The sequence below is a fragment of the Gymnoscopelus microlampas genome (assembly GCF_963454915.1).
Source record: "Gymnoscopelus microlampas genome assembly, chromosome: 12".
Lineage (NCBI taxonomy): Eukaryota > Metazoa > Chordata > Actinopteri > Myctophiformes > Myctophidae > Gymnoscopelus > Gymnoscopelus microlampas.
This window is the reverse complement of record NC_139949.1, coordinates 40,677,971-40,692,850: the sequence shown is the minus strand read 5'-3', so window position 1 is coordinate 40,692,850 and position 14,880 is coordinate 40,677,971. Positions and strand designations below refer to the sequence as shown.

At 40.6% G+C, this 14,880-nt stretch overlaps 1 protein-coding gene across 1 annotated transcript in view; it reads left to right on the top strand.

Annotated features, from left to right (window-relative positions):
* ssh2b (slingshot protein phosphatase 2b) overlaps nt 1-14,880 on the top strand; it is a 42,156-nt gene that overhangs the window by 7,030 nt on the left and 20,246 nt on the right. Inside the window, exon 2 of the mRNA XM_084073281.1 lies at nt 716-759. Within this exon, the coding sequence (XP_083929407.1) occupies nt 716-759 (44 nt within the window). The remainder of the gene's footprint in view (nt 1-715; nt 760-14,880) is intronic.

Here is a 14,880-nt window from a genome sequence, read left to right as displayed (position 1 = left end):
ACAACACACCAAACCGTTTGAAAATGGGACGGAAATTGAGCACGCTATGGTTATTTCAATAGTACATGTATCATAGACATAATGTTATGAATGACTGTCGCAAGATGGCCGCGGTTGAGCTACGCTTGCGACGCCCCCTTGAGCCATCTAGCCTTTATGTATATCTATGGGCTGGAGTACCCCAGGGGTTTATACAAGGCAGGCCCCCTCCTTGTTTTGTTGTTGCTCAACACCAAATCTCTTTGCTGACAATAGCTGATCTGCACGCTCACCTTTGTGAGCCTGTAGATCTGCTATTTTCGCAGCTAGTTTCTATATCAGTGGTGCTCAAACTTTTTCATGTCAAGGACCCCCAAAATGATATGTATTTGGCCGCCGACCCCCATCTCAAAATATGTTGTTCCAGGGACCCCCCAGAAGCACAGATTTGAGTTAAAAATGTTCGCTTTAAAACAATATATTCAAAGATTTCCGCACATTTTCACGATTTTTCAAAAATAGCAGATCTACAAGCTCGTATATCTGAGCTTGTATATCTGCTATTTTTGAATAGCCAAAGTGTAAAATAATGCTTTTTAGCTCAAACCAAATGTGACACAGATGCGTTCCAGTCATATTTTACGCTGATACTGTATAATGATATACATCTTTTGTAAAATGTTAATCTCTCTCTGATTCCGCGTGTCTCTCTCTCTCTCTCCCTTGCTCTCCCCAGGAGTCCGGCAGTGGGGACGATGACCGTCGATCTCATCCAAGGAGGTAAGAAGTGTCCCACTGTCCCACACACAGGGCTGTCACGATTAACACATTTAAGTCGACGATTAATTTGTCTCTCAAATGATTGCGATTTACGAGTTAATTGTGTGTTTGGCATTGAACATTGGAACATATGAAGCCTTTTAGTCTTCGTAATCAAAAATTGCACAGGGCAGATGTTACAAATAACTGAAATACACAAAGAAATTATTGACATATTTAACAATTTTATACAGCAGAAATATTTGAAAATGTGTGAAAAATGTTGAACATGGAAACGATTTATGACGATTATGCAAAAAATAATTGCGATTATCTAAAATTATTGCGATTAGACGATTATTATGTAATAATTGTGACTGGCCTACCCACACTGTGACATCACTGCTGGACAGGTGTCCCTCTGTGACATCACTATTTGTAAGGCACTTTTATCCAAAGTGCTTTTACATAGATTGTGCATTAAATTCACCCATTCACACACACATTCATACAGCGATGGCGGAGGAAACCATGCAAGGCACCAACCTGCTCATCGGGAGCAATTAGGGCAGGGGTATTCAACTAGATTAGGCAGGGGGCCACAACTGTAAAATAATTTGGAGTCGGGGGCCACACAGCGCAAATGCACGCGCGCGCAGCGCGCGTGCATGTGCGCACACAAATTGCGCGCGCACGCGCGCCAAATTTTTCGGGTCTAATTCGGGTATAATTCGGTCTAATTCGGTTCTATTTGACCAATATAAATCAACCTTTTTTCGGGTCTAATTCGGTCTAATTCGGTTCTATTTAAGGTTCTAAGTTAAGTTCCAATGAAAGATGGCCTTTCAAGAACTAATGAAGGATAAATAATTTGTACTGTTTTAACTTTGATAACATAAATCAAAGTTAAAATAAATAATAATTATGAAAATTAAAAAAAAAAAAAAAAAAAATTTTTTTTTTTTTTTTTTTTTTTTTGGGAATATGGCCAGGGGCCACAAGGAAGCTCCTCGCGGGCCGCACGTGGCCCGCGGGCCGCCAGTTGAATATCTATGAATTAGGGGTTCAGCGTCTTGCTCAAGGACACTTCGACACTAACTCTGGGGGAGCCCCCCAGCCCGGGATTGAACTGGGAACCTTGTGGTTTCCAGTTCACTCTACCCGGCCACTGAGCCCCCTACCCCTGAGCCACTGCCGCCCCCTACCCCTGAGCCACTGCCGCCCCCTATTGATCATGCTTTCTGACCGCCAACACAAAGCTCTGACCATCTGCGATGGGAAACATTTCTAAAGACCCCCGTCCTGTCAACATCCCTTAATCCATTTAGACAGGGAACGCATCTGTGTCCTGTTTTTAGATTTCTTTGGGCTATTAAAATATAGCAGATATACAAGCTCATAGCGCAGCACCGAGTGCCGCTCTATGAGTTTGTAGATCTGCTATTTTTTGGGGGGGAAATCCTGAAAATGTGTGCAAATATTAGTTGTTGTTTTTTTAAGCGAACATTTTTAACTAAATTCTTTGCTTCTGGGGGATTCTACAAATCGTCTTCTAAATCCTAACAGTTTTTTTGAAAGAAAGTTATGTTGCTGTAATATCAGTGGTTTCTTTTTTCATGTCAAGGACCCCCCAAAATGATATGTATTCGGCCGCGGACCCCATCTCAAAATATGTTGTTCCAGGGACCCCCCAGAAGCAAAAATTTGAGTTAAAAAATTTGCTTTAAATGTGTATATATATGCAAATATTTGCACACATTTCACGATTCTTCTAAAAATAGCAGATGTACAAGCTCAGCGTGTTTATCTGCTATTTTTGAATAGCCAAAGGATAAAATAAAGGTTAAAGTGGTTACACAGATGCGTTCCTGGTTTTAATGGGCTAAAAAAAAAAACAAAAAAAAAACAATGTCATTTTGACATCGCAAATTGTGACATCACGTCACATGATACCCTTGCATCCATGTGTGGCGCCCGTACAGTGCTTGCATTGACGGTACAAAGGGCCATCGTGGCTATTGTGACGGCCTAGGGGCTATGGGAGCTAGCTGGCTGTGTGTGCTGAAAATCAGGTTCATCCTGTTCCAGTCAGCCACAGTTGCAAACCGAGTCCAGGCTCATCATCGGCTATCAAATAACAGTTTCCTGCTGCTGCACATTGTGTTTATTTGTTCTAGATACGCGTGAATCCAGTCTTGACTCTTTGCTGCAGTCATCCTACACTCCCATTGTTTTATTTGGCCCTGGACAACCTCATCCCGAATGCCTAACCCTTGAATGTACCAGTTTACAAGTATGACGAACTGCAGTCCTTCAGGCTGTCCACTAGAGGGCAGCACCTCCCCTTTTGTGTCGGTGATTTGATAATTGGGTCAGGGGAGTTACACTGCTGAGCTGATCGTGGGTCAGAGATTTACTGGCCACGCCCAGGTTTAGAGCGTGTTTCTCTGGTCATTGGAGCTGTGTGTGCTATCGAACTGAGAGAGCTTTCTGTATTTGTGCAGCTGGGAGTGAAATCTATATTCAAACGGTGGAGCTCTGGGCAGGCGTCTGTGTGTTTTGTGGCATGTGTGAGTGTGTGTGTGTGTGTGTGTGTGTGTGTGTGTGTGTGTGTGCGCACGGGAATGAGAAGTGAATTAGATTCAATGGTGATTTACTTTAATTCAAAATGATTGCTCTGCCCTGCTCTGCACTGGCCTCCTGTCTGTCTCCCTTATGCCTGATTTATATTTGGTTGCGTGCCGTGTCACACCCCGAAAATAGACGAAATACAAGGTCACAACGCATCGCAATGCAAGCATGTAGATCAGCTGTTTCTGGTGTGTGGCACACAGCACTGGTGCACAACAAATTATAAATCAAGCTGTTTTACTGTATGTCCAGGGTCTTGTCTCTCATGTTCAGTGTCATTTTCTCAGGTTAATTATAAAATAAATACATTTTAACCCTTTAAGACCGGGAACGCATCTGTGTCATTTTAAGATTTCTTTGGCTATATGAAAATAGCAGATATACAAGCTCGTAGCACTAAAAAGTTTACAAATGTATTGTAAATCCTAACATTTTTTTTTCCTAAAGTTTTTTTTTTTTTTTTTTTTACTTATGGTGCTCATTATTATTATCAATGGTTTTCAAACTTTTTGTGTCAAGGACCCCCAAAATTATATGTATTTGTCCGCGGACCCCCTCCCATCTAAAAATATCTTGTTCCAGGGACACGATTTTTCTAGAAATAGCAGATCTACAAGCTCATAGCGCGGCACTTGGTGCCGCGGTATGAGCTTGTATATCAGCTATTTTTGAATAGCCAAAGAAACCTTAAAATGACACACATGCGTTTCCTTCCCGGCCTTAAAGGGTTAAAAGAACACAGTCCTTTTTCGTGTGTTCACGGAACAAATGTTCCTGTCCGGTGGAGATCACTACACCATCAGAGGGGGTTCACACAGTTCACACTCCTCTATTAACACTCTCCGGCTCCCCTTTTTCCACAGGGTGACATTTACAGTGGAACCTAACGGTTGCCTTCATGTCTTGACATTTTACACATGAGCACGTGCAATACATTTTGCCTGTGTATAATGTGATGGGTTACATTGCAAATGGTTAAATTAACACTTTATTGTGATAAATGACTTTTTTCATTCACATTGGATAGGGAGTGAATACGTTATTGTTAAATATTGCCCTAAATGGGAAGGTTTTGGGTTTATTTTGTATACTCTTGACAGTTTATGATGGATGAAGACTACAGACGGTCCATTTGCCACACAAGAAAGTCCTGAGTGACTTTGTTTAAAAGTTAAACGAACACTCCGGATTTTATGGTGTAGTTGTCAGCACATTTGAGTGGGCATTCAGTTGCAAAGAATGTGGTTTCACATGTACGGCCTGGGGTACGTATGGAATGTTTATAATGTGTGTGTGTGTCTGTCTGTGTGTGAGTGCGTGCGTGTGTGTGTGCGCGTGTGCATGTGGGTGAGGTGTTGCGAAGCAGACAGGCACTCCAGGTGATTCTGCTTTGCAGTCGTTCTTGGAGAGCTAGTAGTTCGGTGTCATTTCAAGTCAGGATCACTGTGCCTGACACAGGGGCTGCTGCTGTCACCTGTAGTCAATCATCCATACTGATCATGGACATGAGGACTAACGGCAATGACCGATCAGCGCTGTTTGGCAAAGTTAAAAAAAGCAGAATGACAGAAGCACCATTTGGGCAAAAACCTATGACAGCAAATTGAAAAGCTTTGTTCCAGTATTTTAGAATAGCATTCATTTGCTGATATAATATTTGTGAGGTATAATTATTATACCTACTATCAGCAAATGCCGCAAGGCTCGCAACCAATTCTGTTATACTAAAATAGAATTGGGTAAAAAAGAAAATGTATAGCAACCATATTACCATGTTACTGAATGTATAGTAAAAAGATACATTAATTAATGTATTGATTTATTGATTTGTAACTCCAAGAGTGCACAAGTGTAATCAAATGGACCCGTAAGCGTCCTTGTGGTTACATTTACACTAATCAGAGCTAAACTAGCACTGAAGATTTTAATGTGTGCGGTCATTAACCCATTACAATCGGGAAAGCATCTGTGTCATTATAGATTTTAGCGTTGGCTATTAAAAAATGGTACAAGCTCACAGCCGTGACGCGCTGCGAGCTTGTACATCTGCTATTTTTTTAAACATTTTTTCAACATCTTGAAAGTGTGAGAACTACTGATTTAGACGGCACTTGTAGAATCGGCCTCAGGTCTTAATGGGTTAAAATGGCTATAAACTGTAAACACGCTGCAATCACATAATTCTGGGGAACAGGTTTGTTTACTGTGAACGGCTGTGACACACAAACTTGTGTGTCACAGTCAGCCCTCCTTGGAACACTGGAACATGCTGTGTGTGACGCAAGCTGCATGTCCCAAGGAGGAAAGGTGTACGAGTCATGACCTAGTAGAGAAATAATAAAACCTGGATCTTGCTAATGCTTTGAGTATATTCTTACAGCTTCATGTTACAATGATTGGCTGAAAAAAAAAAAAAAAAGGCAAACGACATGCCCACATGAGTCTGAGGAAGAGCTTTGAGCTTGAAACGTCACAGCTTTTTTGTTGTCGTGGTGCAATAAAGCATCTGTCGCATTGGAGCCCTCAGTGTGCGAGTGTTGATTTGTTTTATATATGCAAAACCTATGCAGAATTACGGCACACACTCAATGCAAAAACGTGTTAAAAGTTATGTAAGAAGAATTGCTTAGCACTGTGAAACTGACACTTATTGTATCTACAATCCATCAATCTCTAATATTATTATGTGACATCAGGCCAAGCTTGAAAAGTGGATTTCTTTCAAGACTGCTCTTGAGTAACTGTTACTTAACCACTTAAACAGTAAACCCAGGATCCATATTCTGAGGGAAAACTTTCAGCGAAGATATTTAATGCAGAGCGAAAACAGAAAATACACTACTAGCATGGAGCCCTGAGGGACTCCGTCCAACCATATTATATGATGGGGCTTAAGTGGTTCGCAAAATGAAACCACTTGCAACAGAATCCTAAAACTGTGCTTTACGACTGGACAGGTTTCGTTTGAGATTGGACAAGTTGAATCACTTGCGATGCTTTCGGTGACCTCCTCCAACGGGGTCATTCAGACTGTCACGAGGGCTGTCACGATTACAAATGTTATTGCGATTAACGATTTAATTGTGTGGCTTTTGGGCCTTGTAAGCAAAAGTTGCACGAGGGCGGATATGACAAAAAAACGTTAATACACAAAGAAATGACTGACACTGGCCGATAAATATATCTAAATAAATATTGTATTGCGGCCAAAATACAGCATATTTAATATTTTCTCACAATTTGTTACAAAATAGTAGAACTAGCGATCTACAAGCTCACAATGCGTCGCGATGCGACGCATTGTGAGCTTGTAGATCTGCTAGTTCCACTATTTTAAAAAAAAAATTCAAAATATATGACCCTTTTTCAACCTGGAAACGATTATGCAAAAAGAATTGAAATTATCTCAAATAATCGCGATTTTGACGATTATGTAATAATTGTGACCGGCCTACCTCTGCAACGTTCTGCTACGGTTTTGTCGCATTGCGAATCCTTGATGTGGTCTGGGCTTTACAGTTACAGTAGTTACATGATGGTCACCGTGTACACAGTCAAATCCTCAGTGTTTATTCATCCATAATTTCCAAATGTCCATTTGTAAGCTATCAGAGTTTACATTTTTATATTTTATAAAATGTAAACTCTTTTGCTGTGTAAGGTCCAAGGCAGTATAGCATCCTAAGTGTCTTTTCAATATGAATGTCCTACCAATCAACAGTCCCACTCTAATTCAGTAACGCTTTCCAAGAAATCTTTCTCAAATATGGACAGCAAACGTCAATGGAATAGCCTCCTGATTGTCCCATAACAGCATAATTGTAGGCTACTCTTTAAGTACCAAAAGAGATAGGATAATGCACATCCCCACAGTTCTTGATACAACCGGTGCTGGACCAAAATAAAAGTCAAAGTAAGGACGGGTAATGTCCACACCGTACAGAATGCTGTCCTGTGCTTTATTAAACACTCGGGAAGGGCTTCATCATCAGGTCAGGTCACTTTATGTAATTTGTGTGTTCAGACATCATTAGCTTTCTTTACTGTTTAACCCATTTAGACCTGAGGCCGATTCTAAAAACGCCTTCTAAATCCTGACCTTTCTGAAAAACGTATATTTATTCCAAACCTTAGAAAAAAAATGATGTTGCTATATACTGTACATAGCAACAACAACCCCAAAAGGGGTTCCTGTCTTGAAAGGTATAGTTACAAATAGGGGTTCCCGCCCTAAATAGGTTAACCTATGTTTAACCTATTCTGGCCATGTCATAATAGGCTAAAATAGCCGATCTACATGCTCAAAATGTATATATATATCTATATATCTATATATCTATATATATATATATATATATATCTATATATCTATATATCTATATATATATCTATATATCTATATATATATATATATCTATCTATATCTATCTATCTATCTATCTATCTATCTATCTATCTATCTATCTATCTATCTATCTATCTATCTATCTATCTATCTATCTATCTATCTATCTATCTATCTATCTATCTATCTATCTATCTATCTATCTATCTATCTATCTATCTATCTATATTTTATCGATATAAATAAATAGATATATATGGATATAGTTAGTCACCCCTGGTGAGAAGGTATATTTGCCAGCATGACGAATATTCTGGCCAATGAAGTGGGCACTTACGACCTTGAGAACATCAGAGCACATTTCTCACTTCCACTGTGGACTGTCAGTCCATCTCTCCCACAGTGTGGTCAGCTTCATGTTGCAGCTTGTTGAGAGATTTACTGCTGGTTGCTTTCACTTTTTCCCTTTCAAGAATGAATGAATCCATTGAGATTTAAAAGAAAAAAGCATAATGGATGAATAGAGGACATCAGGCCAAGAAATTGGTGCTAAACATGCAAGTTGGAACTTGGAAGTGTGGATATGAAAAGGGCCATGTTTTAAGATTTTGTTTTGACATTGCCACCCCCTTTAAAATGAAATAATATAAAGTGTCATCATTAAAAAGCTACAAAAAGCCTTCAACCACGTAAACCCTACTGTATATACTTAGTTCAGTAGGGTGGCTCTATACTTTATCGGCTCCTTTTTCTCTCTACACTGCACTCCTTCTCTTAACACTCTTGAGTGGTTAGATTTAAAATGGTTAAATTTTCTTTAGGCTATCATTTGCTTTGTCATGCAATGGTGTCACACGGCAGAAATAGCTGCCTACAAGCTCACTGATTGGGTTAGAAGAGGACATCAGTCGCATTAATGCACTGTGTCCACCACGGCAGAAGTGACACATGCCTTGTTTAAATATTGGGTTATAAGTGATCCCATGTGATTTGTGCTGGACCGTCCAACCCTTGTGAGACTGTAATCAGACAGGGACAATACAGTGTAAGATATGGTTTAAATTCAGACAGGCAACCACTAATAGGATAAAATTGTTATAGACGTTTCCTTTCTGTCTCTGGTTGATCACACAACTCTAATTGAACAGTTTTTAAATTGCACACATGTAGTTATAGGTTATATGTTTGTTTTTGTTTTTTACAGAGCATAACATATTAGTTTTATATTTTTCCTTTCATTTTAATGTTTGTTTTTTATGTATAATATGGGTGTATTTTTCAGGGGCAAGATTTAAGAAGTTAGTCATACAGTATGCAATACAAATATCCCTTTGTGAAGACAGTAGTCTCACATTCATGTAGACATCACAGTCTCAATGGAAATATGCACCAATGCCGCCTCATGCTTGTTGTGTTGACAAATTAGACCAAATTGACAAAGACTAAAACTAAAAACCGTTAATATGCTGAGAATGCCAGATATTGCTCATTGAAGTGACACATTTTGTGTGCTTTTCAAAGAGCTTTGTGCGGAAGAATCTCACTGGCGTTGGCCTACGTAGGTGCAGCTGTCTTGTCATAGAGGTCGGTGGATTCCGCATCACCAGTCACACGTCTGCAACACTGCTGCTGTCCTGCGTAAGTGCAGAGCACTGCAGTGCCTACCGATTAACATGGGTGACGTCGGAGGAATGGGGACGTCAGTCGGAGCAGTGACGTCGTCAGTGGAGGCACTGAAGGACAGCGGGAGAGTCAGAATTAAGAATGAACACGTGAGGTCCCTGGTTAAATAGAGTTAACTAAAACTGAAAATGTCTAATTTAATTATAGTCTTTGTCAAATTTGTCAACACAACAGGCATGAGGTGTGGTGCATATGTTGATTGAGACTGGGACGTCTAGACTAGTAGACTCTAAATGACTTGAGTCACAAACTAAGATAAAATATGAAACCATAATATAACCTAGGTGAGGTCACACGGGTGAATGAAACAATGATTTGGTGCTTGGTTTTGCTTTTACTATGCCTGTCTTTAAAGACATTTCAAGGACAGGTTCCTTGACGGGTTTTAAAATGGACCCTTAAAGGTCTGTAACTCTGGTTCCATTTGTACACTCTCAGAGTTATGAGAAATTAAAACATTTGAGAACACATATTTTATGTGCCGTACCTCTGCAGAGAAGAGAAGAAGGAAAAGGCAACGAAATTGTTCTGCTACCTAATATACTGTATGCAGTCAGCATAACAATGAGCACGACGCCATTTGTCACGCCACAGGGCTTGATTAGTAAATAATCAAATCGACTTTACTTCCTGCTAATACATGATGCATGCGGCACTAAACAGCTGATAAGGTTGACATAATTAACAGGATAGTTATTGTGTGTGTGTGTGTGAGAGTGAGTGAGTGTGAAAAGCTGATACATGCCCTGACAGTAGCAATGAAACCCATACATGTATGCTGATACTCTCTCCATGACACATGCACTTAAAGGACAACTTTGGTTTTTTACAACCAAGGTTTATATTTTAGCTTGTAATTAAAGTAAATAAAAGATGAGTGTTATTTTTTTTTCATTTACTGCTTTCTATAGTTTTAGCAATTTTCACGATATTTTTTACAGTGGGCGGGGGCATTCTGTCCGGTGGCTGAATATGCCTTTTTTACACAATAAAAAAGGTCCTGTGGTCTTTGATGGCCAGATGTGAGTTATTGGGGGCTAGAAACAAGCTTCTGTAAATACTAATAAAGAAAACGCTGGGTTATTGTGTAAAAAAAGACATATTTAACCACCGGACAGAATGCCCCCGCCCACTGGACACACACTGTAAAAAATATCGCGAAAATTGCTAAAACTATAGAAAGCAGTAAATTAAAAAAATGTAACACTCATCTTTTAATAACTTTAATTACAAGCTAAAATATAAACCTTGGTTGTAAAAAACCAAAGTTGTCCTTTAATCTAGGATTTAAAACATTGCAGAAGGAAGGAGCAAGTTAACATCATCTTGTCTGCGTTCACATCCAGGGTGCACTCGATTGACAGTTACCCACTGCCTCTGAAGATGAATGCTATCAGACAGGAGTGGGCATGGACTGACTGTGGAACTATGAGGTTCTCAGCAGACATTTTAACTGACCCCCTCAGCTCCATCAAGTCAGTGGCCACATACGGTGGACACAGGCATCTGCTAACACATATGGGTGGATCTAACAACCCTGGACTGGACTAAAACTTCAGGGAAAGCTTGCATGTCTTCCCTCTGCTGATTGTTCTGTCTCTCACTCATTCCATATGAGGATATTGCCACATTGACCGTAAACACTGAGTTATACTTAGTTGTGCACAGGGGTTGCACACCGTAAATATCTACAGACTCCTAACGCGTCGCAGTTGTGAGCTTGTAGATTGCCTAGTTTTGTGTTTTTAATTACAAATCACAAGTATAAAAGAAAATCACACCCTGTGTGAAGGTAGCGGCGCCTTTGATACATTTTGTCATCGATATGTGTTTATAATGTGTTTTATAGCCATGTGTCACGTGAAGCTTGACCAATCACTTTGTTGACGCACCTGACCAATCAGAACGTTGGCGCACACGGACAAAGTCAGGTATAGAGCGGCTAGCGCCGCTAAAAATCACACCCTGTGTGTGTGTGTGTGTGTGTGTGTGTGTGTGTGTGTGTGTGTGTGTGTGTGTGTGTGTGTGTGTGTGTGTGTGTGTGTGTGTGTGTGTGTGTGTGTGTGTGTGTGTGTGTGTGTGTGTGTGTGTGTGTGTGTGTGTGTGTGTGTGTATGTATATATGTACAGTAACATATCACAACAGAATAGTGGACCTCATAGCAATGGAGTGGACATATCAAAACATTTAACATCCTTAGTGAGAATGTACAAGCATTCCTGGGTTAAACCTTCCATGTTCCATCTCTGCAATAGTAACAACGGCATTTCTTCCCCATCTTTCTGCCAATGCACCAGATGTTGTAGTGGTCAGTGAAGAGTCCAAAGAAGTGTTTGTTTTAGAGGTAGCCTGCACCATGACTCTAGCCTAGAGGAAGCCTTCATGACCAAGGTCATTAAACAACAACCACTTCAAAATACCATTTTAAGGTAAAGATGCCGACTCGTTTACTCGCAGACTACATCTGAGAACTTTGCTGTACTATGTTTTGTATTGTGAACACCTACAGCACTCGATACTGCACCTTCAATATCTGTGTCCTTGTACCATTTCTATGTGGACAATAAAGAGCTGACCTCAACTAAAGGAATTATTGGTCGACTAAAAGTCATAGGAATTTGCCGATTAGTTGATGAAACTTGATTGAATCGACAGATCTGTAAAAATCGTGTTTGCTGCTGCATACAATCATGCAGAGACCAGCCTTTTCAGGTTGGTGAGGTGAACAACATTCTAATGTAGATTTCACAATGACTACTGGCTATTGAAAGTTGTTGACTGACAGAATTAAAGGGTTATATCTAGATACAAGAGAGCTGAATGGACAAAAGCATAGAAAACGACTAGTAAAAAACTTGTCTTGGTCGAATTCATCGATATAATAGATTCATTGAAGATTGAGGGGAAAGCATTGCACAAATAAATTGTTAAAATGGCCATGAAGTGAACACGCTTTAGTGACGTGGACAAGGTAGTGAAGAGACTGTCCTTGGGTATCCCTGTGTTGTTTATGTGGCGCTCTGATCGCTACGGTGACTGTGTGTGTGTGGTGACACAGTTACTGTTTAGTACAACAAAAGAGTCTCCGGTGTCTGTGTGCAACGGCATTCCGCGCTTCGCCAGCTGTCATTGAACAGTTTGAATGTCAGTGGTCAAATCAGAGGACAGGAAGATGAAACCATGGAGACGCGTACCGTTCAGCATCACATACACATGGTGACGAGAGTGTTCTGTCTGGGGCTGGGGAGCCTATGGGTTGGCCTGGCCTGGCCTGGCCTGGCCCACTGATGTGTTTGTTTCACATGACCGTTTAGGCACTGCAGTTACACTGCTATCCAAAGTCAATTCAAAGTAGGTCAGGAAGAACAGAAAGCGCTTGAAGCCCCTCTAACTGACACAATTCCAAGCAGGGTCAGAGACTCACAGGCACTCCTTTTTGACAAAAGATGTAACAAAATATGCCTGGGTTACTAGGGCAATGATTATGAAAGAGTTCTGAATGAAATGCTGAATGAAATGCAATGGGAAAATGATGGTATTTATTAAAGATGAGCATTTGTGACTTTTTTATGACAGGAACGTGCGAGCGAAGACAAGAGATGCCATGATGCAACATGGCTCTAAATTGAACCCATGACATTGTGCATAATGTGGACCTGCTGCCTCACAGTCTAGTTCACTGGATCTCAAAGTGGGGTCCAGGGACCCCCAGGGGTCCTTGAGGCAGTTCCATTTGAATTACTTATAATTTATGTTTTCGAAACATGTCGACAAATCTTCTCTTATGGCACAAAATCTTTTTCAAATGGCGGTCTGTGGCCAAATACATATCAATTTTGGGGTCCTTGACCTGGTAATGATGACTGAGAACCACTGGACTAGGGGTACCCAGGGTCCCACTTGGCCATGTTTTTAACAAGAGAGGAGCGAGTACCGACGGATGATTATGGGAGAGTGGGATGCGATTGAGCAGACGTTGGGTTCATGAAAATGACACTTAGGAAAGGGAGACGAGTGGGCAGAAGAAGGAGAAGCTTTTGACAGAGAAACAGATGAAGGGTTAGATGGGTGGGGTAGGAAAATGATGTATTGTGTTGAGCAGGAAGCTGAGGTGATTATTATTATATTTTTCTTTATTTTTCTTAATAAAGTTGGTTCCTTTTCTTTTATGTAAAAAGGCTTTGGTTCTTAGAAAAGCGCTAAATCTGAGCTATTATCATTCTTTTTTTATTTTATTTGCTTACGTGCTGCACGTAAGCAAATAAAAAAAAATGCACGTAACGTGCATGATCATTAGGTGAATGACATTTAGATGAAATGGTAAAGGTCAGTTGATGGTTATTGGTGTGAAGGACTTATGCCTTTGTTATTATATATTTTGTAATAATAGCAATTATAATAGAGGAAAGAAAGGGAATAAAAAATGTTCTCACGTTTCAGTGAGTGAAGTGAGTCCACTGTCTTTGATTCTGTGGACACATAAACCATCATGTCTGTGTGTGTTTTTTTTTCTCCATTTCTTGCTGTTTATGTTTTGCTATTCAGTCAGGTTTTTTCCATTTGTTGTTGTTTATGTTTTGCTATTCAGGCAGGTGGCAGTGGCACTGATCATGTATTTATCTTCAGTGTGCAAACTGTGCAATCAATCCACGCCATAAATTGAGGCCGAGGGACATGTTGTGATGGACAGATCATGTTCCTTCCCAGTCACACAACCAGGCTCACGGGTTGTTGCCTGGCTGCTGGAGTCCTGTTTGATTTCTCAATCTTTATTCCAATGTTTTTGTGCTGTTGTGTGGAGTGACACCGTGACACGTCGCGGTGTCAGGTGTTGCCGGTTAGAAATGTTTCCTTTTGAGGGTGACAGTCAGACCTAGGATCGGATTCGGTTCCCCGTGCTCCCGTCTGTCGCGCTCTATCAGCGGCGTAAAGCAACACTAAACCTATCCCTGAAACATGACTGTCGTACCATGACAGTCATGGTGCCGAGTCCCCCTGGTTTATAGTGGTGTTCGATTGTTTTACATTGCCAACTCTCACATGTACATAAACGTTCAGATTTCAAATTTAAAGTGCTTACCCCTGAGCCACGGATGTTACAAGGCGATCCGGACCGCGATAGTACCCGTATCTCCCGTATTGTTCAATAAAAAGCATTTTAATCCGATTGCCGGCCATTTTCTCCAAATTATCTCAGATACTTTCAACCATGCGACACTAATGGTTGGGAGGTGTATTGCACTCTGATATATTACAAAAAAAGGGGGAAAAATGGCCGGCAATGGGATTAAAATGCTTTTTATTGAACAATACGGGAGATGCGGATACTTATCGCGGTCCGGATCGCCTTGTAACATCCGTGGCTCGGGGGTAAGCACTTTATATTTGAAATCTGAACGTTTATGTACATGTGAGAGTTGGCAATGTAAAAAAATCGAACACCGCTAGTATAAACCAGGGGGACTCGGCGTCATGTGAACCAT